The sequence below is a fragment of the Geotrypetes seraphini genome, chromosome 1, assembly GCF_902459505.1.
Source record: "Geotrypetes seraphini chromosome 1, aGeoSer1.1, whole genome shotgun sequence".
NCBI lineage: Eukaryota > Metazoa > Chordata > Amphibia > Gymnophiona > Dermophiidae > Geotrypetes > Geotrypetes seraphini.
The window spans coordinates 395,740,865-395,767,548 of record NC_047084.1 but is presented as its reverse complement, the minus strand read 5'-3'; the positions used below and the strand labels follow the sequence as shown (position 1 = coordinate 395,767,548).

At 47.2% G+C, this 26,684-nt stretch overlaps 1 protein-coding gene across 8 annotated transcripts in view; it reads right to left on the bottom strand.

Moving 5' to 3' along the window:
• Nucleotides 1-26,684, bottom strand: part of LOC117347215 (glyoxylate reductase/hydroxypyruvate reductase-like) — a 212,494-nt gene that overhangs the window by 71,172 nt on the left and 114,638 nt on the right. For all 8 annotated transcript variants that reach the window (XR_004536753.1, XR_004536752.1, XM_033917882.1 and 5 more), the window contains exons 4-7: nt 23,603-23,719; nt 16,285-16,373; nt 1,232-1,336; nt 784-919 (exon numbers count right to left, since the gene is read on the bottom strand). Coding sequence is in view for 6 of the 8 variants with exons in the window: in XM_033917882.1 (XP_033773773.1) it covers nt 784-919; nt 1,232-1,336; nt 16,285-16,373; nt 23,603-23,719 (447 nt within the window). In the remaining 2 variants the exon portion in view is untranslated. The remainder of the gene's footprint in view (nt 1-783; nt 920-1,231; nt 1,337-16,284; nt 16,374-23,602; nt 23,720-26,684) is intronic.

Sequence of the window (26,684 nt, the reverse complement as noted above, 5' to 3'; positions counted from 1 at the left end):
TAAATTTAATCAGGTTGGGCAGACTGGATGGACCATTCGGGTCTTTATCTGCCGTCATCTACTATGTTACTATGTAAATGATTATTGAACACTGAACATTAATGCTCAAAATGGATCGATTATTTTACTCCATCAAGAATTACAAAGACTAAGGAGACTCCAATAAAGTTACAGGGAAATATGTTTAAAACCAATAGGAGGAAATATTTTTTTCACACAGGAGAATAATTAAGCTCTGGAATGCGTTGCCAGAGAATGTGGTAAGAGTGGTTGCCATAGCTGGTTTAAAACAAAGATTTGGAAAAGTCCATAGTCTGTTATTGAGAAAGACATGGGGGAAGTCACTGCCCTGGATCGGTAGAATGGAATGTTGCTACTATTTGGGTTTTTGCCAGGCACTTGTGTCCTGGATTGGCCCCATCGTGAAGATGGGCTACTGGGCTAGATGGATCATTGGTCTGACCCAGTAAGGTTATTCTTAAGTTCTTAAAACGATAAGAGACCAGACATAAGCTGATGAAACTCTTCAAGCTGAGAGAACTTCATTTTTGCGCCAATTGGCTGAGTGGAAAAAATAACTGAGAAGGATGTGAAAGACTGCAGCAAACGTCCAGAACTTTATACTACTTTTGAGGAAGAACTGTTCCTTCCCAGCACTGTTTAATGTCATCATCCACCTGCCTGCTTGACTCAATCCTGCTCAAACATTAGTTTCTTCACACTCAGGTGCATAAAAACTCAAGGATGCCTACACCACATCGGACTGTGCATTCAAGATTTTACCTGCTTGTGTTGACAAACACTGCTGTTGTTTTCATCTTGTTGAAGAAATGCTTGTTGCAGATTCCTTCTGTCTCAGCATTTAGAGAGCAAGAAACAATGACAAAGTCTGACTCTTCTGCTAGAATGTCAAGAGGTACTGTAAAAGGAAAGGTACAAACACAAGAACTTGAAAACACCTTAGTTCAATGTATATAACAAACAGATATTATTTTAAAATCATATGATACCAATTTTGTAATATCACATGCATGTAAGTTCAGTGACCATGTGATCTAATCTTTCACTGTTACTGGTGAAAATAAGAAGCAGTAAAAGTACGAGGCAGATCAAAATAAGTGAATGCAGTAAGATCAAAGCAAACAGAACAATAAGATGAACTTTGTGATTCCCAATGTTTTTGCGCAGCTAAAGGAGAGCCTGTCCATCTAATTTACTTCTAAAATATTACCATATTCAGCCTGAAGCTCAGTTGTACACTCTGGCCTAGGCTGCCGTCCACTGTACAAAAACCTCCTCACACCAAATGGCTTCAGGCGGCGCCCAATAGCTTGTCCTGAAAGGCAAAACACAGTGTGTACATGGGAATCTGCTGTGCCCAAAATCTCTACAGAATTATCACAGTTGTGGCACTGAGGAGAAAGTTTTCTTAAGGCACATAGTGCAGCTTGTCCTCAGACATAAATTGGCAGGAGTGAAGGAAGATCACTCCTGCCACAGTTCACTGCTTGACCATCAGGGATACTAAAGGTACACTGGCGAGGTGGGAGGGAGGTAAAAATTCTTAGAATCAGCTGGGACAGGAGGCGGGAGGGATCCTTCCTGTCCTAGCCACCGCTGGACCACTAGGTCTCACAGCAGGCTTGTCAGAGGCCTGCAAGTCATTGGGAGGGAGGGGAGACAGGGTTCAGAACATGTTAGGGAGGGAGTGGGGCTGGGTGCAGAGACTGGCAGGGCAGGAGAGGGAGGGAGTGATAGGGGTAGATGCAGAGCCTGGCAGAGCAGTGAGGGAGGGGGAACAGGATGCAGAGCATTGCACTTGAATATTAAACATACATACACATCCCGGTTTATATTCAAGTCAATCTTTTTGTGGGGAAAAAAAGTTACCTGGGTTTATATTTGGGTCAGTTTATATTTGAGTATATACGGTAGGTTCTTAACTCTATAATCTTCTTTCTGATAGAAGGGTACAATAGCTCCTCTTTAATTGCAGAAGGCATCCGCTATCTTTTTTCGACTCTGTCTCCTTCCCCAGTGGGCTGTGCTGTAGCTCTTCTGTATGTACCAAAGCAATCACCAATCACTAGGAACAGAAATAGGAAAGAGGGATAAGGGCAATCTCCCAGATAAAATGAGATTATGTACTTACCTATGCGAGTAGTGGGAAATAACCCTATGGTCTAGAACAGTGTTCTTCAACCTTTTTACACCTATGGACCGGCAGAAATAAAATAATTATTTTGTGGACCAGCAAACTAATAAGACTGAAATTTTTAAAAACCCCATTGCCGCCCCGTCCCCGCGAGCTCGGTCCCATTAACCACCTGATCCCATCCGCACAAGCCTCAAATAGTTATGATTTTATATTGAACATATTTTATTAAAGTATAAAAAGAAACAATATTCTGTACAATTGTCATTTTATAAATATAAATAGAGGGCAAGGATCAACAAAACCCCCGTCTCCCCTCCCCTTCACATATATCCCCTCTACTATCAAGAAAACTGAATAAGCCAAATTATTACAGAATGCTACACAAATATCATGCTAACAGAATACCGCAGTCATACATGGCAGGAATGGTGTTAGGGGGAGTGTAACTAGGGCAACTGCCTCTTGGTCAGAGAGAGCCCTAAGCCAGCTGGAAGCTAAAGACGCACTGCCTCGGGCGGAGATGGGCAGAGTTTGACCCACAACTTGGCCCAGTGTTCTTCAATCGCCGGTCTGTGGATCAGTGCCAGTCCACAAAATAATTATTTTATTTCCACCAGTCCATAGGTGTAAAAAGGTTGAAGAACACTGATCTAGAATCTCACCTATTGAACTGGAACATGAATACTGTTCTGCTCTGTAACAATCAGTGAAACAAAACATATTAATACAAATAAAAACTTGATATAAAACCAGGTGGAACAAACTAGCCACCTACCTGAATGCAGCCTACAACAGTTGTAGCTTGCAATGAAATATCTCATCACTCTTCGACCTGCTTGACAGGGAAAATGTAAACACCTGGCAACCACATACATGGCCGAGACAGTAAGGAGGTAATTAACATTTTGACAGGGTGGGCTGTCAAGACTACTGTGCCCTTCTACCAGAAAGATTATCAAGGTAAGAACCTAATCTTCCCTTCTGGTGAAAAGGGTACAACAGTCTACAATCCTTGAAATGTACCAGAGCAGTTCCCTGAGTCTAGGGCAGGGCAGGGAAGATCAGCCTGCTACTAGGCCTAAGGATTCATAAGCAGCATCCAGCCAAGCCGCATCCACCCTGTAAAACTTTGTGAAAGTATGGAGGGTGGACCATGTAGCCACCTTACAAATCTCGTCAGATGACACCACCCAAGACTCTGTCCATGAAGAGGCCACACTCTTTAGAGTGTGCCCTCAAAGAAATAAGGGAAGGTTTCCCACAACTGATATATGCTGAAGAAATCGCCATGTGAATCCATTGTGAAATGGAAGCCTTAGAAGCTGGCTTCCTCCGACGGTTGGTATTTGTAAATACAAGAAGATGATCTGTCAGCCGAAATTCATAATAATGGAGATAATGGGGAAGTACTCTTCTAATGTCCAGCCGCTTCAGAATCTTATCCTTTTTCTTTGCACCTGTGGATCAAAATGCAGGCAAACTTCCTGATTTACATGGAAGGCATAGTAATGAGATTAAAAATATGCATTTTGTATCTCATTACGGGTGGCAACTTAAAACATCGCTTTGCATTGGCTCTTAAAAGTAGTGTATTGATACACTTGGTGCGGGCAGCTTGGATAGATCTGGTGAAGTTGTGGGGTGGGAACCCTAGAAGTTCTACCCAACTCCCCATATGTGGAAGCTTTCAATTTTTACCAGGAAGAGATACTGGCTTTCAGCGAATGGCGCAACATTCTAGAGCCGGATGGCTCAGTGAGGTCATGGCTGGACCTACAGCAACACTGTACTCTGACTATGAGTGATCTTTTTACATATAAGCAGCTCAAACTATATTTGTTCTTTGAATAGACAGTTTGCTCTTCCCTATGGAAACACGAATACAAAATTTTGTAGTTAAATATGGGGAGGATGGCTTTTCAGTAGCTGATCTTCACTGAGATGTGCAGCAGCTTTCTCTTCTAGATAGATGTGATGCACTGTGTGATCTTTTGTGCGTAGATTTGGAATTGGATAAAGCTTCACTCAATTTAGTCCAGCGGTCTCAAACTCGCGGTCCCCCAGGTGCTATTTTGCGGCCACTCCAGCACCAGCTGACTTGCAACTTTCTGCTGTCGTTGTGTATACTGGGACTCCTGCCTTCGCATATCTGCCGGATACACAAAGGCAGAAGTCCTGGCATATGCGACAGCAGCAGCTGATGCCGAAGTGGCTGCAAAATAGCACCTGGGGGACCGCGAGTTTGCCGGAGCCTCTCTCCCTGCCCAGTGTGCGAGATCGCGTACTGACTATAGCTGCAAAATACAAGTATTGCTGGACAGGGGAGGAGGGGAGGAAGGAAGAGAGATGGGGTACTGCTAATCAAGGGGAGCAGTGAAGGGAGAAGGGATACAGCTGGACAAGAGGAGCAGGGAAGGGAGAAGGGGTACTGCTTGATAAGAGGAGCAGGGAAGGGAGAAGGGGTAATGCTGGACGGGGAGGGGGGAGGTAAAAGGAAAGGAGAATAGGTGCTGTTGGACCTGGCAGAAAGGGAGGGAAAGGAAAGGTGCTACACAATGGAGGGGAAGGGGAGATGGTGCATGGGGAGAGAGCATGGCGCATGGTGAGATCACATACTGACCGTGGCTGCAAAATACAGGTATTGCTGGACAGGGGAGAAGGGGAGGAAAAAAGGGAGATGGAGTACTGCTGAACAAGGGGAGCAGGGAAGGGAAAAGGGGTACTGCTGGACAAAGGGAGCAGGGAAGGGAGAAGGGGTACAGCTGGACAGGGGGGAGGTAAAAGGAAGGGAGAAGAGGTGCTGCTGGACCTGGCAGAAAGGGAGGGAAAGGAAAGGTCCTGGCAGGGGAGGGGGAGATGGTGCATGGGGAGAGAGCATGTTGGGTTAGGGGGTGGGAATAAGGGATACCACTGAGGGAAGAGGCAGGACAGAGAAAGTGTGCAGGAAGCAGAAAGTGTTGGACTCATGGAGAGGGTGAGATGGATGGGGAGGACAGAAAGGAGGGAAGGAGAAATGTTATACTGGGGAAGGGGGAGAGGGCAGAGAGTGAAAAGTTGGACTCACAGAGAGAGAGAAAGAGATGTTATTTGGTTGAGGGAAGGAGGACCAGAGGAGAAGCATGCAGGAGAAAGAAAGAAAAAAAAATGTTGGACTGGTGGAAAAGAGGGAGAAATGTTGGATTGGGTGGGGGGCCAGAAAGGAGGAAGGGAAGGGAGATGGACTGCAGGGGCAGAAAGGAGGAAAGGAAAGAGAAATGTTACACTGGGGGGGGGGAAGGAGAGGGATGTCAGACTATGGAAATAGGGAGGGAAGGAGAGATAGGGAGGAAAGGGAAGACATAGAAAAGTAGGTTTTGAGAAGAAAGCAGAAAAATTGAATATTAAGTTAATGCCAAAGATGGATGCAAAGCAGAAAGTGAAGACGGAGAGAAAAACAGCTAATGGACAAGAAGGCCCTGTAAACATAGTTAAAAACACATAAAAATAAAGTCACCAGACAACAAAGGGTAGGGAAAATGATTTTATTTTCAATATAGTGATTGAAACGTGTCACTTCTGAGAAAGGAAAGATGTTAAACTTTAACTATGAGGGCCGCATAAAAAGTAGTTAATGTCTTATTACAGAAATAACAATTTAGTATGAGGTAAAACTCTTTATCCCAGGACAAGCAGGCAGCATATTCTCACATGTGGGTGACGTTATCCTTGGAGCCCCGATGTGGACAGCCTCGCAAGCAGACTTTCTTGTAGAACTTTAGAAAGTTTGCGACTGCCGCACCGCACATGCATAAGTGTCTTCCCGCCCAACCTAGGGCACGTCTCCTCAGTTCTTAGTTTTCCGCGGAGCTGAGAAGTCCTCTATTCGACGCTCTGCGCTAGACAGTCTTTTTGTGCCTTCTCTCACTGCGGCTCGTGTATTGTTTTTCTTACAGTGTTGCTGTGTTTTCTTTTTTGTGTCTTTTATTTATTTATTTTTTAAAATTTTAATTTAACTTTTTCTTTCGTGTCACGGCGGGGCCTTCCCCTCAGCCTCAGCCTGCGGGCTTCGACTTGGCCGCGGCTATTTTCCCTTCTATGTCCCGACCGGTCACAGGCTTTAAGAAGTGTAGCCGTTGCCAGCACGCAATATCCCTCACTGACCCACATAGGTGGTGTGTTCAGTGTTTAGGGCCTGACCATTGTCCGGAGTCATGTACTTACTGTGCTACTCTTTAACCTCGAGTCTTTAAACGTCGTTGAGTTCAAGTAAAGAAGATTTTCAGCGGTATGGATACTCCAACCCCGGCTTCGACTTCGACCTCAAATCTGGTCAAGTCTTCTACGGGGCTCCCAAGGCCTACCTTGTCCTCGGCCTTAATTAAACCTTACTCGTTTGGAAAGTCCTCGTCTTCGAGCAAATCCTCTCCTGAGTAGCAGCTCTCCTCACTGACTCCCTCAGGTAAGGTATTTCAGCAGCCTCCTTCGGACATGCCACCCTTAGTCATGAAGCTGCCCAAGCAACATGTCTCCAAATCGAAGCATCATTCTTCATCATCTTCCTCGGAGACTATAGCCGCTGCAAATGTATCAGATCCTTAAGTCTCGGTGCCCCATTTGCAGGCTATGATCCAAGCTATTATGCATCAGGAGTTTGGTAGCATGCTTGCCAAATACACTCCTGCCTCGACTCTGCTTCCTGCAGTTCTGCCTGAGCACTCAGCAGTATCACAAGGAGTCGAGTCCTTGGCAGTGCCTCAGTCTGAAATTACTTACTCTGTACAAGGAGCCGAGTCCTTAAGAGTGCCTTGATCTGAATCTACACACACTATGCAAGGAGTTGAGTCTTTGCGAGTGTCTCGACCAAAATCTACACACTCTATTCAAGAAGCTGAGTCCTTGCGAGTGCCTCAAGGTACCTCGACACAAGGAGACGAGTCCTTTTTGGTGTCTCGATGTCAATCTCCAACTTCCAGCCCTCGTTCCTCACATAAGGCCTTGCCCTTTTCGAGGCACAGGGTGAGGACCCCTCAACATCCACTGAAGCAGGATCTGTCTGACTCGAAGCACAGTTCTCATCATCTGCTGACATCGAGGCACAGGTCCTCATCCTGAGACAGGTCTCATTTATCCACACATCGAGACTCTTCGAGGCCTTCCTCTCCTCAGTCGAGAAGACCACCTACAGAGCCTTTACACTCTCACCGCTCAAGTCCTTCTCCTGTGAGGTACTCTACCCATTCTCTCAGTGAGTCATCTATACCTGCATATTCAGAACTCAGGTATCAATACTCCCAAGAAGCTTCACCTTCGTTCTCTGCCATGCGAGGTGCCTCGAGGTCACCTTCTCCCTCTAGAGCAGTGGTTCCCAACTCTGTCCTGGAGGACCAACAGGCCAATCGGGTTTTCAGGCTAGCCTTAATGAATATGCATGAGAGAGTTTTGCATATAATGGAAGTGACAGGCATGCAAATCTTCTCCGTGCATATTCATTAGGGCTATCCTGAAAACCTGATTGGCCTGGTGGTCCTCCAGGACAGGGTTAGAACCACTGCTCTAGAGCAAGTATCTTTCTCTACATTCCTCCGCCAGATGAGTAAAGATCTCAACATCACTTTAGAATCTGATGCCAAGTACTCTACGGAGTATTTGGAAGAAATGGGTAATCCTCATCCTCTTAAGGAATCTCTCCAATTATCCATTAACAGACTTCTTTCTCAAACATTCCAACGAAACCTTGAGACATCATATTCTATTCCTGCTGTGCCTGCAAAATTGGAATCTTGATACAGGATGGTCCACTGCAAGGGTTTTGATAAGTCTCCATTACCCCTTCAGTCCCTTTTAGTGGTGTCTTCTTTGAAAAGAACCAACCCTGCCAAGGTTTATGCCACTGTCCCCCCCTGGAAGAGAGGGCAGGCCTATGGACAAGTTTGGCCGTCGTTTGTATCAAAATTCTCTTATGGCAACCAGAGTTTTGAATTACAACTTTGTCTTTACTTCCAATCTCAAGCATCTGGTCAACAGCTTGCCTGATTTTATCAAATATATTCCACAATATCGTCTTCCAGAGTTTCAACAGCTGACTCACACTCTGGTTCAACTATGCATGCATCTTCTTCAATCCTCGTATGATGCATTTGAACTTTCCTCGAGGGTCACTGCTTTCTTGGTGGCTATGCAATGTAGACATGGACCCGAATCTTGAAGATCGTCTGGCCAATATTCCTTGTCAGGGTAATGAGCTCTTTGATGACTATCGAGGCAGCTTGTCTGAACATGAGAAATTGTTTGCTTCCATCATCAGACCAAAGCCTAAGCTTTCTACTGCTAAGACTTCCAGACCTCTTCCATCCTACCAGAACGATTGGTTACGTTCTCTAGATCTCAAAGACGCTTACACTCATTCCCATTCATACAGCCTCTCGCAAATTCCTCAGATTTCAGGTGGGAAATCTTCATTTTCAATACAGAGTGCTACCATTCGGCCTGGCATCATCTCCCAGAGTGTTCACCAAGTACCTCGTTGTGGTAGCAGCAGCTCTGCGCAACCATGGGCTCCAGGTGTTTCTGTACCTGAATGACTGGCTCATCAAAGATTCAACATTTCAGGGGTTATTGTAGCGACCCAATGGACTACATGGTTCCTCCAAAGTTTGGGCTTCGAAATCAACTTTCCCAAATCCCATCTACAACCCTCTCAGACTTTGCAGTTCATCAGAGCTGTACTGGATACTGTGCAACTTCCTCAACAGCGTCAAGATGCTCTCATTCAACTTTGCCGGAAAGTGTCTTCCCTATCTTCAATATCAGCCAGACACATGATGGTTCTCCTCTGTCACATGGCCTCTACACTTCACGTGACTCCTTTTACCAGACTTCACCTCAGAATTCCTCAGTGGACCCTGGCATCTCAGTGGGCTCAGGCTTTCGACCCACTCTCAACACATTACAGTGACTCCTTCGTTGAGACAGTCTCTCCACTGGTGGATGCTCTCTTCCAATCTCTCCAGAGGTTTACTATTTCAAACACCCCCTCATCAGAAGGTCCTCACGACAGATTTCTCAACCTACGCTTGTGGGGGCTCATCTCAATCATCGCTGTCACATCAATCTGTTGGAACTCAGAGCGATCTTCAATGCTCTCAAAGCTTTTCAACATCTTCTCCACAATCAAGTCATCCTCATTCGGACAATCAAGTTGCCATGTACTACGTCAACAAGCAGGGAGGTAAAGGATCTCTCCCTCTTTGTCAGAAAGCTCAAAAGGTGTGGAACTGGGCAATCAATCGCAACACCTTTCTGAAAGCAGTCTACATTCTAGGGGAGAAAAACCTGTTTGGCAGACAAATTGAGTCGTCTTCTTCAATCTCACAAATGGACACTCAATTCCTTGCCTCTACATCACATTTTTTCTCAGTGGAGAACCCCTCAGATAGACCTCTTTGTGTCTCCCCACAACCACAAACTGCCTCTGTTTTGCTCCAGGATCTACTCTCCTCATTGCCTCGAGGCAGATGCTTTTTCTGGAATGGATGAATCAGTTCCTCTATGCGTTCCCTCCATTCCCTCTCATTCTCAAGACTCTTGCCAAACTCAAAGACCATAAATTAAGGGGGGGGGGTAGAGGGAGGGTCAGACTACAGTATCCTATCACTTGGGTTAAGGGGGAAGGGAGGGTTAACAGGGTTGGGAGATAGGGAATGGGCTATTGAGATTCTGTTACTGGATAGGCCATAGGAGAACAGGCAACCAAAGTTTTTGTTAGTTGAATATTCAACCCTTAATCAATAGCTCATTCTGGAATATTGTAACTTAGAACATGGTTATTGGTTCCTGTTGTTTACTGTATGGGAACAGGACAGACCAGTTCCTCTTTGACATCATCAGTAGGGCCTCCTCTGAAAGTTGTAGGTCTCAAATAAGTTCTTAGCAACTTTGTGGGCCTTTTTATTTTAGGAACACAATACTATTATATTACATTACATTAGTGTCTTCTATTCCGCCACTACCTTTCAGTTTAATGCAGATTACAAAAGAATTATTCTGGGCATACCAGAGAAATTACAAGACAGATAGTTAGCACCGAGAACTGCACCAGCTGTTTTTTCTTTGGCGGGAAGCTCTGCCCCCCTTCTTCTTGGAACCAGCCAGCTTCCTTCCAGCCCTTTAAAGGGCTGCTGAGAAGGCGGGCCTCTCCCGCCAGTGGGCCACGCCAAAGTGCCCTTTGTGCGGTCTGAAAAAGGAGCACAGAACCATAACCAATCAGCCTCAGAAAACCATTAACAACCCACCAGCAGGAAAGGTACAGTCCTCTACCCCCCACTATTCTAATTACCTTCCACCAATCTCTACCATCAACAAGATGTCCCTAACCACCCACCCAACTCATCTTCCCAGCCCTACAGGCTCCGCTTAAACACTTCACCATGAAGGAATTCTACACACCACTCCTATCTCTCCTAGGCCTTATAAGTCTAGTCGCAACCAGACCTACACAGCCCACCAACGAAAATATCCTCACATGGTTTCCTGCACACCACACATTTGGAAATTATAGAACCATTTGGCAAACAAATCCTTACTTTACAGAGTACTGCACACTACCTCAAAAAACCATCCTCACAATCACAGGTAATAGACACACAAGAAGAAACTCAAATCTGTACATACTAAAGCCAACTCTAACATAAAATACAGAGCTCCCCCGCAAATTCATGGTGGGCGGTTCGTGGTTCCGGTCATTCACGGTATTTTCTGACCGCGAAGGGGAGGCAGGAGAGGGCAGCTGGAGAGAAAGGAGAGGGCAGCTGGAGCAACGGCGAGTGAAAGCAGCATGTCAAAGCAGCTCCTGATTGGTGAGGCCCGACTTTAGTACAGGAAGAGGCAGTTGGAGCCTACAGCAAGTGATTTCCTTCACTTGCCGGCACTCCGGCTGCCCTCTCCTGCCTCTACAGCTGCCCTCTCCTGTCTCCCGTGATTATCGGGGGAGTACTGTATATCTGCACAGAACGCCAACACACTAGCATCAACACTACCACCCCAATACCCTGCATCTACATCAATGCCAGGTCAGTACACAACATACTACTAATCTTGAATGAGTTGATATCCACTAAAGATCTCAGCCTTCACAGAAACCTGGCTAAAAGACAAATCCAGCCCAGACCTGTCCCACCTTTGTCCAACAAGATACAGAACTGTTCAGTCCCCTAGACTAGGTAAGTGTGGCGGAGGCCTAGCAATTATTTATAATAGCTTCCTCAGCATCATCTTAATTGACACCTTAATCCTTCCTGACCTTGAATATATGGTATGCAAGCTAGAAGACAAATCCAATACGTCTCCCAGCTGTATTGGCCTCCTACTAGCATATTGCCCTCCCGGAGCACAGCCAACAGACATGTCCAAATTATAGGAAATAATCTCAAACCTCACCTGACAGTTCACTAGACTAATAGTCGTAGATGACATAAACTTACTGTTTGAACTACAAGACAATATTAAAACCTAAAGATTCAAAAGATTCCTTGACGAAACTCAGACTTAGCACTAAAACCCTCAGGTCCCACACATGAAAAAGGACACACCCTAGACTTCATCGCATCCAGCCCGCCCCGCCCCCCCCCCCCCCAACTTATCTCAGATACTGACTGGATCCGTACATATGGGCAACTCAACAACTAGAGGACCCACCAAAAAACTAACAAGGGGAGAAAAATCAATCCCTCCCAATTCTGGAACAAAATTGCTGAATTGTTAAACACAACTCCAACCAATGCCAGCACAATGCTAACTGACAGGAACAATGCAATTGACCACATATTGAATACTCTACTGCAAAACATGAACCAGAAAAAGCTCTCCTTGGTTCACAGAAACTAAAAACAGAGAAACAAACCTGTCGTAAACTCGAAAAGCAGTGGAGAAAAAGCAAACTACCTGAACATAAAACAGCATGGAGATCTGCAATCAATAAATACAAGTACAACATTGCAGATGCCAAAAAGCAGCTACTAACCGTAACAGTTGTTATCCAGGGACAGCAGGCAGCTATTCTCAACATATGGGTGACGTCATCCACAGATCCGGATGCGGACAGCCTCGCAAGCAGACTTGCTTGTAGAAACGTAGAAGTTTCGAGTCAGCTGCACTGCGCATGCGCGAGTGCATTCCCGCCCAGCACAGGGCGAGTCTCCTCAGTTCAGATAGCTAGCAGAGAAGCCAACCAGGGGAGGTGGTTGGGTTGTGAGAATAGCTGCCTGCTGTCCCTGGATAACAACTGTTACGGTAAGTAATTGTGCTTTATCTCAGGACAAGCAGGCTGCCTATTCTCAACATATGGGTGACCTCCAAGCTAACCAGAATGGGATGGTGGGAGCGTTGGCAACTTAGGAGAATAAATTTTGTAATACTCTCTGGCCAAAATGGCCATCCCATCTGGAGAAAACATCCAGACAATAGTGAGAGGTGAACGTATGAACCGAGGACCAGGTAGCAGCTTTGCATATTTCCTCAATAGGTGTAGATCTGAGAAAAGCTACTGAAGCTGCCATGGTTCTGACTTTATAGGCTGTGACTCAACTCTGTACTTGTAGTCCAGCCTGGGCATAGCAGAGATACAAGCAGCCATCCAGTTGGAGATGGTACACTTAGAGATTGTATGTCCCAATTAGTTTGGATCGAAGGAGACAAAAAGTTGAGGAGCAGTTCTGTGTGGTTTGGTGTGTTCCAAGTAGAAGGCCAAAGCACGCTTATAGTCCAGAGTATGAAGAGCTGATTCTCCAGGATGAGAATGATGTCTTGGAAAAAACACTGGAAGTACAACAGATTGTTGAGATGAAATTCAGAAACCACTTTAGGTAAGAATTTAGAATGAGTACGGAGGACCACCTTGTCATGATGGAAAACTGTGAAAGGTGGATCAGCAACTAATGCTTGCAGCTCACTGACTCTTTGAGCAGATGTGGGGGCAATGAGAAAAATCACTTTCCAGGTAAGATACTTAAGATGAGCCATAGATATTGGTTCAAATGGAGGCTTCATCAATTGAGCAAGAACATTGAGATCCCAAACCACTGGAGGCGGTTTGAGAGGAGGTTTGACAATGAAAAGTCCTTTCATAAATCTGGAAACCATCGGATGAGCAGAGAGGAGTTTCCCTTCAATAGGCTGATGGAAAGCAGCAATTGCACTAAGATGGACTCGGATCAATGTAGACTTGAGGCCAGAGGTGGATAAGTGCAAAAGATAATCTAGAACAGAAGATAAGGAAGAATCTTGAGGCTCCTTATCATGAGAGATACACCACGTAGAAAATCTAGTCCATTTTTTGTGGTAGCATTGTCTAGTGGCAGGCTTTCTAGAAGACTCTAAAATGTCTCTTACAGGTTGAGAAAACTGAAGAGGAGTTATGTTGAGAGGTACCAAGCTGTCAGATGTAGAGACTGCAGGTTGGGATGAAGTAGAGATCCTTGACTCTGTGTAAGCAGAGACGGAAAAACTGGTAGAAGGTATGGCTTCCTGCTGCTGAGTTGAAGTAGAAAGGAGTACCAAGGTTGTCTCGGCCACCGAGGAGCTATCAGAATCATGGTGGAATGATCGTTCTTCAACTTGACAAGTCTTGAGAATGAGAGGGAATGGAGGGAATGCATACAGAAAAGATTCATCCTTTGCAGTAGAAAAGCATCTGCCTCGAGGCGATGAGGAGAATATATCCGGGAGCAGAATTGAGGCAGATTGTGGTTGTGGAGAGATGCAAAGAGATCTATCTGAGGTATTCCCCACTGCGAAAAAATGTGATGAAGAGGTGAGGAATTGAGTGTCCATTCGTGAGGTTACAGAAGACTACTCAATTTGTCCGCCAAACAATTTTTCACCCCTTGGATGTAGACAGCTTTGAGCAAGGTGTTGTGATTGATTGCCTAGTCCCAAACCTTCAGAGCTTCTTAACAAAGGGAGGGAGATCCTGTCCCTCCCTGCTTGTTGACGTAGTACATGGCAACTTGGTTGTACGTCCGAATGAGTACTACCTGGTCGTGAAGAAGATGTTGAAAAACTTTGAGAGCATTGAAGATCACTCTGAGTTCCTACAGATTGATGTGACACTGATGATCCATACTGGTCCAGTGGCCTTGAGTACGGAGACCATTGAGATGAGCCCCCCCCATGCGTAGGTCGAGGAGTCTGTTGTGAGGACCTTCTGATGAGGGAGCGTTTGAAACAGTAAACCTCTGGAGAGATTGGAAGAGAGCATCCACCAGCAGAGAGACTGTCTCAACGAAGGAGTGGCTGTAATGTGTCGAGAGAGTGGTTCGCAAGCTTGCATCCACTGAGATGCCAGGGTCCACTGAGGAATTCTGATGTGAAGTCTGGCAAAAGGAGTCACGTGTACTGTGGAGGTCATGTGACCTAGTAGTACCATCATGTGTCTCGCTGAGATTGAAGAGCGGGAAGACACTGCATGACAGAGTTGAAGAAAAGCCTCCAGACGTTTTTGCGGAAGGGATGCTCTTAGTTGGATAGTGTCCAGGACAGCTCCGATGAACTGTAGATTCTGAGAGGGCTGAAGTTGGGATTTGGGAAAGTTGATTTCGAAGCCCAAACTTTGTAGGAACTTTGGTGTCTCCAGGTTCCGGAGAAACATCTGCCGGAAAACCTGATGCAATGGAAGGCGAAGCGCCTCATGAGGCGTATTGTCAACTCCCATTTCCGCCAGGTATTCCTGGGTAAAGTGGGAATTGGCCTGAAGATCCAAGTTTAAAGCTCTGCCAATGTCAGAGATGAAACGAGAAAAGGAGGAGGTCCGAGAAGAAGATTCATCCTCCTGGGGAGACTCCGACCGAGACCGGGGTGCAGCCGAGAAAGAGGGATAAACTTCCCTGGAATAGTAAGCCAGAGCCTCAGAGTCCCGTGAACAGGAGACCGAAGAGGTTCGACTAAGGCGAGTAGGGGGCGTCGAGGAACAGCCCCGCGCCAGATGGACCGGGGAAAGGGCGGGAGGTGGGCGAGAGGTGAGCCGACCTAGATATAGGCGTACAGCAGGTAAAACCAAAAGTTTAGGCAGGTTGTCTAGTCGGCACTTACACGTTTTGACTTAGACCAAATCAAAACAGGGGCCGCTGAGCTGTTCGCTGCAGCTCAGCAGCCCCAGTAACCTGCCTACCATCTACTGCAACTATCGCTGCAGGACAGACGGCATCTCTGCTGCCAGAGATCCTCACCCCGAAGTGCCGCAGTTCAGAGGGGGGTAGGCGATCACCATCACGACAGGAGAGATGAGCCATCTCTCCTACAGCTATCAGCCCTCCCCCACAACTCAATCCAGCAAAGAGAGAGCCCAAGCCCTCCTGCCCGGCGAACCCCTGACTACGATCGGAGCAAGAGGGAGCCCAAGCCCTCTTGCCCCGGCGATCCCGAATCCCCGACTACGATCGGGGCAAGAGGGAGCCCAAGCCCTCTTGCCCCGGCGACTCAAACTCTGTCCACAGGGGGGGGGGGGGGCTGAAGTGCCTAGGCCAACCGGAGCAGGCCCAGTAGCCTTAGCCTCTCCTTTGGGCGAGGTTTGAACTGCCTGGGCCAATCAGGACCCTAAAGCCAGCCATTCGAGAGTCTGTGACTGTGTTTTCCTTGGGCTGGATGTGTTGTTCCTAGTTAGGGAGTGAAAGGTAGGGGGACTTGGGTCTGGGTGGGAGATAGAATGTTGAAAACTGTATTGATGACTGTTATTTTTGGAACAAGCTGGTTATTGTTGTATCCATTACATTTTCATGCAACTATTTTTGTAATACATTTATCATCAATAAAAATTGATTTGAAAAACATTGCTTTAATATTTTTGGCCCTGCAGCAATAGGGCTGTTTAAATCAATTACCGACTTAAAACCCCAATGCTGCTTGATGAATTTCCCCCTTAGTGTCTCTAAAATAGGAGGTAGTAGGTGCTCCCGCATTTTTTCAATTGATAATGAAAAATGAGCCTAGGATCTACAGAAAAAAATCTTGAACATACTAACACATGGATGGGAAAGTCCCATATTAAAACTAAGCACATATTTTAGCATGTTTTAGTAAAGTAACTAGTAGTAGTCAAGAACAAATATTACATTCTGTTAAAGAGAACTGTGCACTAAAAATATGTAGTCATTTACCTATTCTACCCAACCCAATAATTCCTATGGTGCTTTCAGAGAGTCCATATCCACACATCCATTCCGGTGCCCAGGATCTCCATCCACCACTGGAAAAAAATAATAAAGGATCATTACAAACAACTTTCTTTTTTTATTTTTATTTATGAATTTTCATAATTTTAACAAGCATTAATAAACTTGTACAGAAAAGATTGCTATACGAACAAAAATTCAATCTTACGAAAGAAAAAATTAACAAGCAAACAATATGTTCCTTTAACAATCTCCAGTCCACAATTAAAGATCCAAGACTTTCAAAGAGTGAACTTTATATTTAAACTAAACTATTAAATCAAATACTAGGAAAACAAAGTATCTGAAGACTGTATTGGGTGTCCCTTTATACTTTAAGTCGTTGTTCCTTCCTTTGTAAGACGCTTCAGAGATAGGAAACTTGTTAGGTGTTCAGGCTCTTATAGAACCATGATGGCAGATAAAGGCCAAATGGCCCATCTAGTCTTCCCATCGACAATAATCATTATCTCTTCCTAAGACAGGGGTGCCCCAAAGATCGATCACAAAGGCAACGCGAGTCGAGCGCGGAGCCCATCCCGGGCTCCGCGATAGACTCGTGTTGCCTTTGCGTTCTCCCTGTTCCTCGATGCCACAACAGGCCAGCAGCGACTACATAAACGCCGGGCAAGTCAGCCCCCCCTTCCCCCGTCAATTCTGATGTTGGAGAGGAAGTTCTGGGCCAGCCAATCGCTGCTTGGCTGGGCCAGAACTTCCTCTCCAATGTCAGAATTGATGTCGGGGGAAGGGTGTTGGCCTGTTGCGGTGTCAGAAAACAGGGAGAACTTGGTGGCAACGGTTTGGGGGCCTGTTCCCTGAAGTTGGTGGTGGCCTGTTCCCAGATGTTGGCGGAGGCTTGGGGGCCTGTTTCCAGATGACAGCCCCAGTGGTGGCTTGGGGAGAAAGAAAGGGGAGACAGAAAGAGAGGGAGGCAGAACGGGGAGACAGAAAGAAAGAAAGAAAGGGGGCCATGGAGACAAAAAGAATGAAAGGGGGGTAGAGAAACAGAAAAAGACAGCAGACAGAAAGAAAGTAAGAAAAGGGGGCAGGGAGACAAAGACAGACAGAGAGAAAAAGAAAGAAAGGGGGCAGGGAGACAAAGAAAGAAAGGGGAGGGGCAAGGAGAGAGGAAGGAAAAGGGGGAAGGAATGGAGTATGTCGGGTGGCAGGGGCAGGCAGGGAGAAAGGAAAAAAAAGTTGGACTCATGAAAGGACAGAGATGTTGGTTGGGGAATGGAATGAGGTCTGGAGGAGACGAAGCATGCAGGAGGTAGAAAGGAGGGAAGAAATATTGCATGCACAGTCAAAAGAAGAAAGTGCAACCAGAGACTCATGAAATCATCAGACAACAAGGTAGGAAAAATGATTTTATTTTAAATTTAGTGATCAAAATGTGTCCATTTTGAGAATTTATATCTGCTGTCTATATTTTGCACTATGGCCTCCTTTTACTAAACCGCAGTAGCGGATTTTAGCGCAGGGAGCCTATGAGCATCAAGAGCAGCGTGGGGCATTCAGCGCAGCTCCCTGCGCTAAAAACTGTTATTGCGGTTTAGTAAAAAGGGAGGGGGTATATTTATCTATTTTTGTATAGTTGTTACTGTGGTGACATTGCATATTTTAAAGTCATCTGCCTTGACCTATTTGAAAAAAAACCCTGAATATAAATGATAATTAACATTTTCTCTGCGTACAGTGCGCTTTGTGTTTTTTTAAATTTTATTGTTGGTCGATCATTTTGACTTGGTCATTTTAAAAGTAGCTCGCAAACCAAAAAAGTGTGGGCACCCCTGCTCTAAGACATCCCATGTGTCTATCCCATGCCTTCTTGAATTCAGACACAGTCTCTGTCTCCACTAGTGCTGCCCGATTCAGGAAAAAAAATTTTGATTCGATTCAGCCTATTGAATCGATTTTTGATTTAATTTTCCTGCCCAATTGGGTAGGTTTTTTTTCAAACATCTTGGAGGGGTTTATTTTATAGCCTCTTCACCCCTTTATAGACTCTTCACCCCCTTTGCCCTCTCCTACTTACACTGGTCCTATGGTGTAAACAAAATAAACAAAAAATACTTTACATTTCTCTGTTAAATCCTAGCTCACTTTCGCGGTCTAACACCAGCTTTGGAAGGATACACATTTCAAATCTGACATATTGTAATCACAAAACAGAAAATAAAATTATTTTTCCTACCTTTTTTGTCTGGTCATTTTTTTAAATCATTTTGGTCCCAGGCTCTGGTTGTCTTCTGATCAGGTTCTTCTTTCTTTGTGCTAACCATCCATCTTTCATCTCTGTCCTCCCCTTCTGTTTCCCTTTCCTCCCCCCGAGGTCTGGCATCTTTCCTTTTTTCATCTCCATCCCCCTGCAGCTGCAGCGATGGACCCCCACCATCCACAGATCCACCATCTCTCCTTTTCTCAACTACCCTTTCATCCAGCATCTCTCTTCTGTGTCCCTGTCCCTATTCTCCTCTTCAGTAGTGTCCCTGTTCCTATGCTCCCTCCATGCCCAGCATCTTATCTCTGTTTCATGTCTCTCCCCATATCCAGCATCTTCCCCGGGTACAGGCTTTCTCCTACTATCTCTCCTGCCAACCTGCACACCTACTTTGGATCAGTATCTGTCCCTCTTGTACCCTTCCTCTTGTGGTCTTGCATTTCTCTCTCCCTCTCTCCATTAGCCCAGCACCTCTGTGTCCTCTGCTTTCCTCCCTCTCTTTTTGGCTTGGTCTCTCTATTCCCTTCACTTCACCCTAGGTCTGGCATCTCCCCTCCCCTCTCTTACTCCTTCTTCCTCCTCCCTCTGCACAGGCCTGCCTCCCCACCGCGAAGGTTTGCATGGTCCCCCAGCTTCCTCGCTTTTACCTTAAGCTAATACGTCAGCCTGCAGGATTGCTGGTGCTATAGCGATCCCTGCAGCTGTCGTTGTCCTCAGCGGCATGTTTCCTCTGCTGCAATCCTGACCCTGAAGTCAGAGGAGGAGTTGGACTGTAGCAGAGAGAACATGCCGCTGAGGACGACGACAGCTGCATGGATCGCTATAGCACCAGCGATCCTGCAGGCTGCCGTATTAGCTTAAGGTAAGAGCGGGGAAGCTGGGGGAACATGCAGGCCTTTCCGACTCATCCTCCCCCCTCAAGCAGGAGCGGCAGCGGACAGCCAGCAAGAGGCTGCGCTGCCTCTCCTGCTTTAGGAAGGCACAGGGGAAGGGTCGATCATCGAATCGGGAAGCCTATTTTTTTTTTTTTAAGAATCGATTCACCTGATTCAAATCGGTGAATCGATTCAAATCGTGAATCGGGCAGCATTAGTCTCCACCACTTCCTCCGTGAGACTGTTCCACACATCTACCACTCTTTCTGTAAAAAAGAATTTGCTTAGATTATTCCTGAGCCTATCACCTCTTAACTTCATCCTATGCCCTCTAATTCCAGAGCTTCATAAAAACATAAGAATTGCCGCTGCTGGGTCCATCATGCCCAGCAGTCCTCTCATGCGGTGGCCCTTAGGTCAAATGAAAGAGACTTGACTCATGCGCATTTACATCACATAGGTATTTAAGTGTCTCTATCATATCTCCCCTCTCCCGCTTTTCCTCCAAAGTATACATATTGAGATCTTTAAGTCTGTCCCCATACGCCTTATGATGAAGATCATGCACCATTTTAGTAGCCCTCCTCTGGACCGACTCCATTCTTTTTATATCTTTTTGAAGATGCAGTCTCCATAATTGTACATAATATCCTAAATGAGATCTCACCAGAGTCATAGAAACTTAGAAACATGATGACAGATAAAGGCCAAATCCCCATCTAGTCTGCCATCTCAGTAACCATTATTTCTTTCTCTCTCCAAGAGATCCCATGTGCTTATCCCAGGCCCTTTTGAATTCAGACACAGTCTCTGTCTCCACCACTTCTTCTGGGAGACTGTTCCATGCATCTACCACCCTTTCTGTGAAAAAGTATTTCCTTAGATTACTCTGGAACCTATCACCTCTTAACTTCATCCTATGCCATCTCATTGCAGAGTTTCCTTTCAAATAGGTCTCGACTCATGCAAATTTTCATTACATAGGTATTTAAAAGTCTCTAACATATCTCCCTTCTCCCGCCTGTCCTCCAAAGTAAACAGATTGCGATCTTTAAGTCTGTCCCCATACGCCTTATGATCGGCAAGGATGGAGAGATACCCATATTGGTTGAGAGTGCCTTCCAGAGGTATTAAAGGACCAGACCATTCCAAGAAAACATTCCCCAGACCATAACCCTGCTGCCACAGCTTGTGTACATCCAACAGCGTTTGCTGGGTGTTTGTTCTCGGCAGTTTCACACCTGACACAACAACATCCATACATTTGATAGAGCTCAAAACGTGGCTCTTCAGAGAAGGCAACCCTCTCTGTCAGTCGGTGCAAGTCCAATGACAGTACTCCTGTGCAAATTGCAGCCGTGTTTTGCAATGAACATGCCATCTGCTCCGGAGCCCCATTCACAACAGGGATCGCTACACATTCAGTTTGGATACACATCTGGAAGCCCCCTGATTTGTTTGGATGGCAAGTTGCTCCACGGTAGTGTGCTGATTGACCTACACCTACCTGTGCAACGGACGTTTACATCTTGCATCGATGGCTCAAGCTACCCCTCAGTTATCATGTCAGGTCATCAAAAAGATTTCATTTGTCTGTTCACGGTACACTTTAATTACAGCTGCCCATGAATAGTTTACAAACTCCACCATTTCCAAAATTCTGCCCCCCCCCCCCCTTGGCATGGTAGCCAATGATCATGCATTTTCAATGTCTGATAAATCATGCTTTTTCCCCATGACAGTCACAGTTGTTATATTGGCAACCTGCTGACATCCCACCTTATATACAGGCCAACAGAAGAATACCTTGACTTCGAGAAAGGACAGTCAAACAAAAAAAGGCAAGGGTGGTGTCTTTTCAACCAAAGGTCTTTATTAAGCAAATAATAGTCCCACCACCCTTGCCTTTTTTTGTTTGACTATCCCACCTTATATAACCATGCAATCTGCATGTGACATGCGCATTCATTCATTGGTTGTGCATCCCTGACATCAGAGGTCATAATAATGTGACTCGACCATGTATATTAAACACCCTATACATTATCTTAGTGTTTCAGTCAGCTTCTGAGGCACACAAGCTTTTCAATATTGCCTGGTGAAAGAGCTGCCTATTTTTTTATTAAACTTTCTCTCAAATTCTGTATATGGTGACTAACTTTCTGCGAGAAAATCGGTGCTCACAGTCGCTTTGAATCACAATTAAATTGCAAAGCCCTCCCTCCCTCCGACATCAGCGCTGACATCGGGAAGACTTCCGGTCGGATGTGTGCTGTGGCAGGGCAGGTAGGAAAAATTCAAGGCAGTGGCATACCAAGGAGGGGGTCCGCCCCGGGGCAGCCTTAGAGGGGGGTGCAGAGCTGGCCAGATCCCCTTACCTTCGTGGCGCTTTCCCCCGACCGACCGACAACAGGCCCGGTCCGACAAACCTCCCTGCCCTGTAGCCGCGAATCTAAATTACCTTCTTACAGCAGCTGGATTCAGGGCAGGGAGGTTTGTCGAACAGGCGCGGAAACGCCACAAAGGTAAGGGGCATGGAGGGAGAAAGGGAAGAAAAGTGGAGTGGAGAGGAAAAGGCGCTTAAGGGAAATGGATAAAACTGAGGGGGGAGAAGGACGCTGAAAGCACATGAGGAAGACAAAGGGGTGGAGAAGGACGCTGAAAGGACATGGGGAAGACAGAGGAGGGAGAAGGATGTTGAAAGGACATGGGGAAGACGGGGGGGATAAGGACGCTGAAAGGACATGGGGAAGACAGAGGGGGAGGATACTGAAAGCACATGGGGAAGACAGAGGGAGAGGGACGCTGACAGGACATGGGGAAGATGGGGGGAGAAGGACGCTGAAAGGAAATGGGGAAGACAGAGGAGGGAGAAGGATGCTGAAAGGACATGGGGAAGATGGGGGGAGAAGGACGCTGAAAGGAAATGGGGAAGACAGAGGAGGGAGAAGGACGCTGACAGGAAATGGGGAAGAGAGAGTGGGGCGAAGACGCTGGCAAGGAAGAAGACAGAGATGCCGGACTATGGGAGGAGCGGAGGGAAGAAGATGGGTGCCAGACCAATTTGGAAGGGGGGAGAAAGGGACAGTAACAGAGCAAATGGAAGACGCAGAGAGAAGAGAGATAGTGGATGGAAGGAATTGAATGAGAACATGAGGAAAGCAGAAACCAGGCAACAAAAGTAGGAAAAAAATTATATTTCTTTTTTTTGCTTCAGGATAAAGTAGTATATTAGTTGTGTTGATAAAAATTTATAAACATTAGAGACTCTGGTAGAAACCTGTTTACAAAGTATGTATTCTTCCCAATTAATATTTCCAAATTAATAAAGTTTCTTTGCTTATTTGTAAATGGATTTCTACCAGAGCCTTTAATTCAGTAGCATAATTAAATGAAATAACTATTTCTGAAGTTTATAGGGACGGGTGGGGACAAAGGGGATTTCTCGCGGGGACGGGTGGGGACGGACTTTGGGATGGGTGAGACTTTGACGGGGACGGGTGGGATTTCTGTCCCCGTGCAACTCTCTACACTAGACTCCGCAGCTCCTTCCAGACACTGCTTTGCTGCTTCTTGGCATACACTAAAGGAGTTTGACACGGAGGTTAAATGCAGTTGCAATGTTCAGTCAGCATTAGTTTAGCTATCAACCTCTTAGATCTGTATTAAATGCTTCTTGTTGGATCATTGTCGGACACCATTATAGCATGATGAAGATGGCATATGGTTGGCAGTATCACTGAGCATGAGATACATCAATCTCCACCCAGCAATTCCATTGCAAGTTTGCTGGGTTTGAGAATGGTCTTCATCACATGAGGCTTCTTCCACTCAGAGGCTGTTAGGAGGCTCAATGTGCAAGTTAAAGTCCAAGACTGAGTTAAAGTTGCCAATACCACTTCTTTGCTCCGAACTAGTGCTGCCAATTCAGAGAAACATTTCTTGATTCAATTTGACCTATTGAATTAATTTTTCAATTTGATTCGCTTTCTCGCCCAATCGGGCATTTTTTTTCTAACATCCTAGCAGGTTTATTTTCTTGACTCTTCACCCACCCTACCTTTGCCCTCACCAACCCCACACAGGCATTAAATCTCTAATTACAAGACTGTGGTATAGCTAAAGGTGCTGGGCTAAAACAAACCCCTAATATTTTTCACATACTTACTTCTTGACCTCCTGCACTGCTTCAGGGAGCCTTCGGCTTGTGGCTAGGAGTAATGCTACAGAAAGCTCTGCAGTGGCATCTGTCAGTACATCTGGTGTGTATCCCACTCGAATTCCTCTGCAGAACAAACAAAATTAAGGGTTGGTTTTTTTTAAAGTTTTGCATTAAAAGTGTCATTTTACTTACCTTAGCAAAAGCCCCTTTGAAGTTTCCCAACTTTATGGTTAATTAAAATTGTCTCTTAAATTTAAGGCTTATAAGTTCTCACACAGTCAAGTACTTGTAGTTGTTAAAAGAAAAGGGCAAGGCAGATTTCTTGACTCCAAGCTCTCATTTCAAGCTCAGATTTCCTGTGTTTTGCAATTAGGTTTTCTTTCTCTTTGCAAACTACATTTTTAGATAATGTACCGTATTTTCTCGCATATAACGCGCGCGTTATACGTGGTTTTTACGTACCGCGCACACCCTTGCGCGTTGTACAAAATTTTTTTTTACATAGTTTCCCCCCCCCACGTCTGATTCACCCCCCCCCCCGCAGGACCGCTCGCACCCCCACCCCGAAGGACCGCTCGCACGCACCCGCACCCCCACCCTGAAAGACCGATCGCACCCCCACAGCCTCCCGACCCCCCCATCATGTAGAAGCTCCTACTGGTGTCCTGCTGCTTCCTCTTGGCGGTCCCGACTCCCCGACACGATCGGGGCAAGAGGGAGCTCAAGCCCTCTTGCCCCAGCCAACCGCGGCACCCCCGACACGATCGGGGCAAGAGGGAGCTCAAGCCCTCTTGCCCCCCCCCCCCCCCCGACTCCCCGACACATCGGGCAAAAGGGAGTCCAAGCCCTCTTACCCCGCCGACTCCCCAACTCCCCGACAATATCGGGCCAGGAGGGAGCCCAAGTCCTCCTGGCCCTGGCGACCCCCCCCCCCCCCGCTAGTTGTTCGGGCCAGGAGGGAGCCCAAACCCTCCTGGTCACGGCGACCCCCTACCCCCACCCCGCACTACATTACGGGCAGGAGGGATCCCAGGCCCTCCTGCCCTCGACGCAAACCCCCCTCCCCCCAACGACTGCCCCCCCCCAAGAACCTCCGACCGCGACCCCCCTGGCCGACCCCCACGACCCCCCTACCCCCCTTCCCCGTACCTTTGTGTAGTTGGCCGAACAGACGGGAGTCAAACTCGCCTGTCCGGCAGGCAGCCAACGACAGAATGAGGCCGGATTGGCCCATCCGTCCCAAAGCTCCGCCTACTGGTGGGGCCTAAGGCGCCTGGGCCAATCAGAATAGGCCCGGGAGCCTTAGGTCCCATCTGGGGGCGGGACCTGAGGCACATGGGTCCAACCCGACCATGTGCCCAAGGCCCCGCCCCCAGGAGGGACCTAAAGCTCCCGGGCCTATTCTGATTGGCCCAGGCGCCTTAGGCCCCACCAGAAGGCGGAGCTTTGGGACGGATGGGCCAATCCGGCCTCATTCCGTTGTTGGCTGCCTGCCGGATAGGCGGGTTTGGCTCCCGTCTGTCCGGCCAACTACACAAAGGTACGGGGAAGGGGGGTGGGGGTGTCGTGGGGGACTGCCAGGGGGGTCGTGGGTCGGCTGGGGGTGCGGTCGTTGGGGGGAGGGGGGTTTGCGTCGAGGGCAGGAGGGCCTGGGATCCCTCCTGCCCGTAATGTAGTGCGGGGTGGGGGGAGGGGGTCGCCGTGGCCAGGAGGGTTTGGGCTCCCTCCTGGCCCGAACAACTAGCGGGGGGGGGGTCGCCAGGGCCAGGAGGACTTGGGCTCCCTCCTGGCCCGATATTGTCGGGGGGTTGGGGAGTCGGCGGGGTAAGAGGGCTTGGGCTCCCTTTTGCCCGATGTGTCGGGGAGTCGGGGGGGGCAAGAGGGCTTGAGCTCCCTCTTGCCCCGATCGTGTCGGGGGTGCCGCGGTTGGCTGGGGCAAGAGGGCTTGAGCTCCCTATTGCCCCGATCGTGTCGGGGAGTCGGGACCGCCAAGAGGAAGCAGCAGGACACCGGTAGGAGCTTCTACATGATGGGGGGGGGGGTCGGGAGGCTGTGGGGGTGCGAGCGGTCTTTCAGGGTGGGGGTGCGGGTGCGGGTGGGAGTGCGTGCGAGCGGTCCTTCGGGGTGGGGGTGCGGGTGCATGCGAGCGGTCCTTCGGGGTGGGGGTGCGAGCGGTCCTGCGAGAGGGGGGGTGAATCGAACGTCGGGGGGGGGCATCAGGTTTTCAGGGTGGGGACAGGACTTCAAGGGGGAGAGGAGAGTCGGGGCGGGCGAAAGGAGAGTCGGGGTGGCCAGAGGAGAGTCGGGGCGGGTGAAAGGAGAGTTGGGCAGCATGCGCGGTATACGGGTGTGCGCGGTGTATAAAAATTTCTGTACATAAATTTGTGTTTTTCGCGCGCTATACCCGTGTGCGCGTTTTACACGGGTGCGCGTTATCTATGTGAAAATACGGTAGTTTGCGAATGCATACCTTCACGCATGCTCGCTTGATTTCAAAATGAGATTACTGCATTTCTGTTTACACAGGCATTCCTAAGTCACAACTTAAGCAACTTCAGACTTTACAGACCACTGAATCGTGCTTTTTATATAGCACTCGCAAATATGGCCATGCCTCTCTACTTGTGTTTAATCCATATTGATTATTATCTTATTTGGTTTAAGGTCCTGTGTTTTAACACACAAGGCACATTACCTAAATACATCCCAGAACTCTCGGGCTTATCCCATTGCTCCAAAACGGGCCCGTGAACTCCGGATGCACCGGAAAAGGAGGTCAGAGCATTATATCGGCTCATGACCGAACACTACATTGTAGAAAGCTGAGATTCCAAATGGAGCTCTTTCAGGGCATCTGTGATGAAATGATGGACAGAAACAGTTTTGAAGAGCCTGCAGATGGAAGGATCCTCACCCAGATCCGGATTCTCTGAGATATCTTGCTGAACTGACCCACTGAGGTTATCCGCATCATCCAGGATGGAAGCAGTGGCAGCAGAAAGGACAGGATAGTGTGCAAGCGAAGGCAATCCGGATCTGTAATGACCGGCATGGAGAAGCCCCGCAGAGGGACATTCAGCACTGTAGC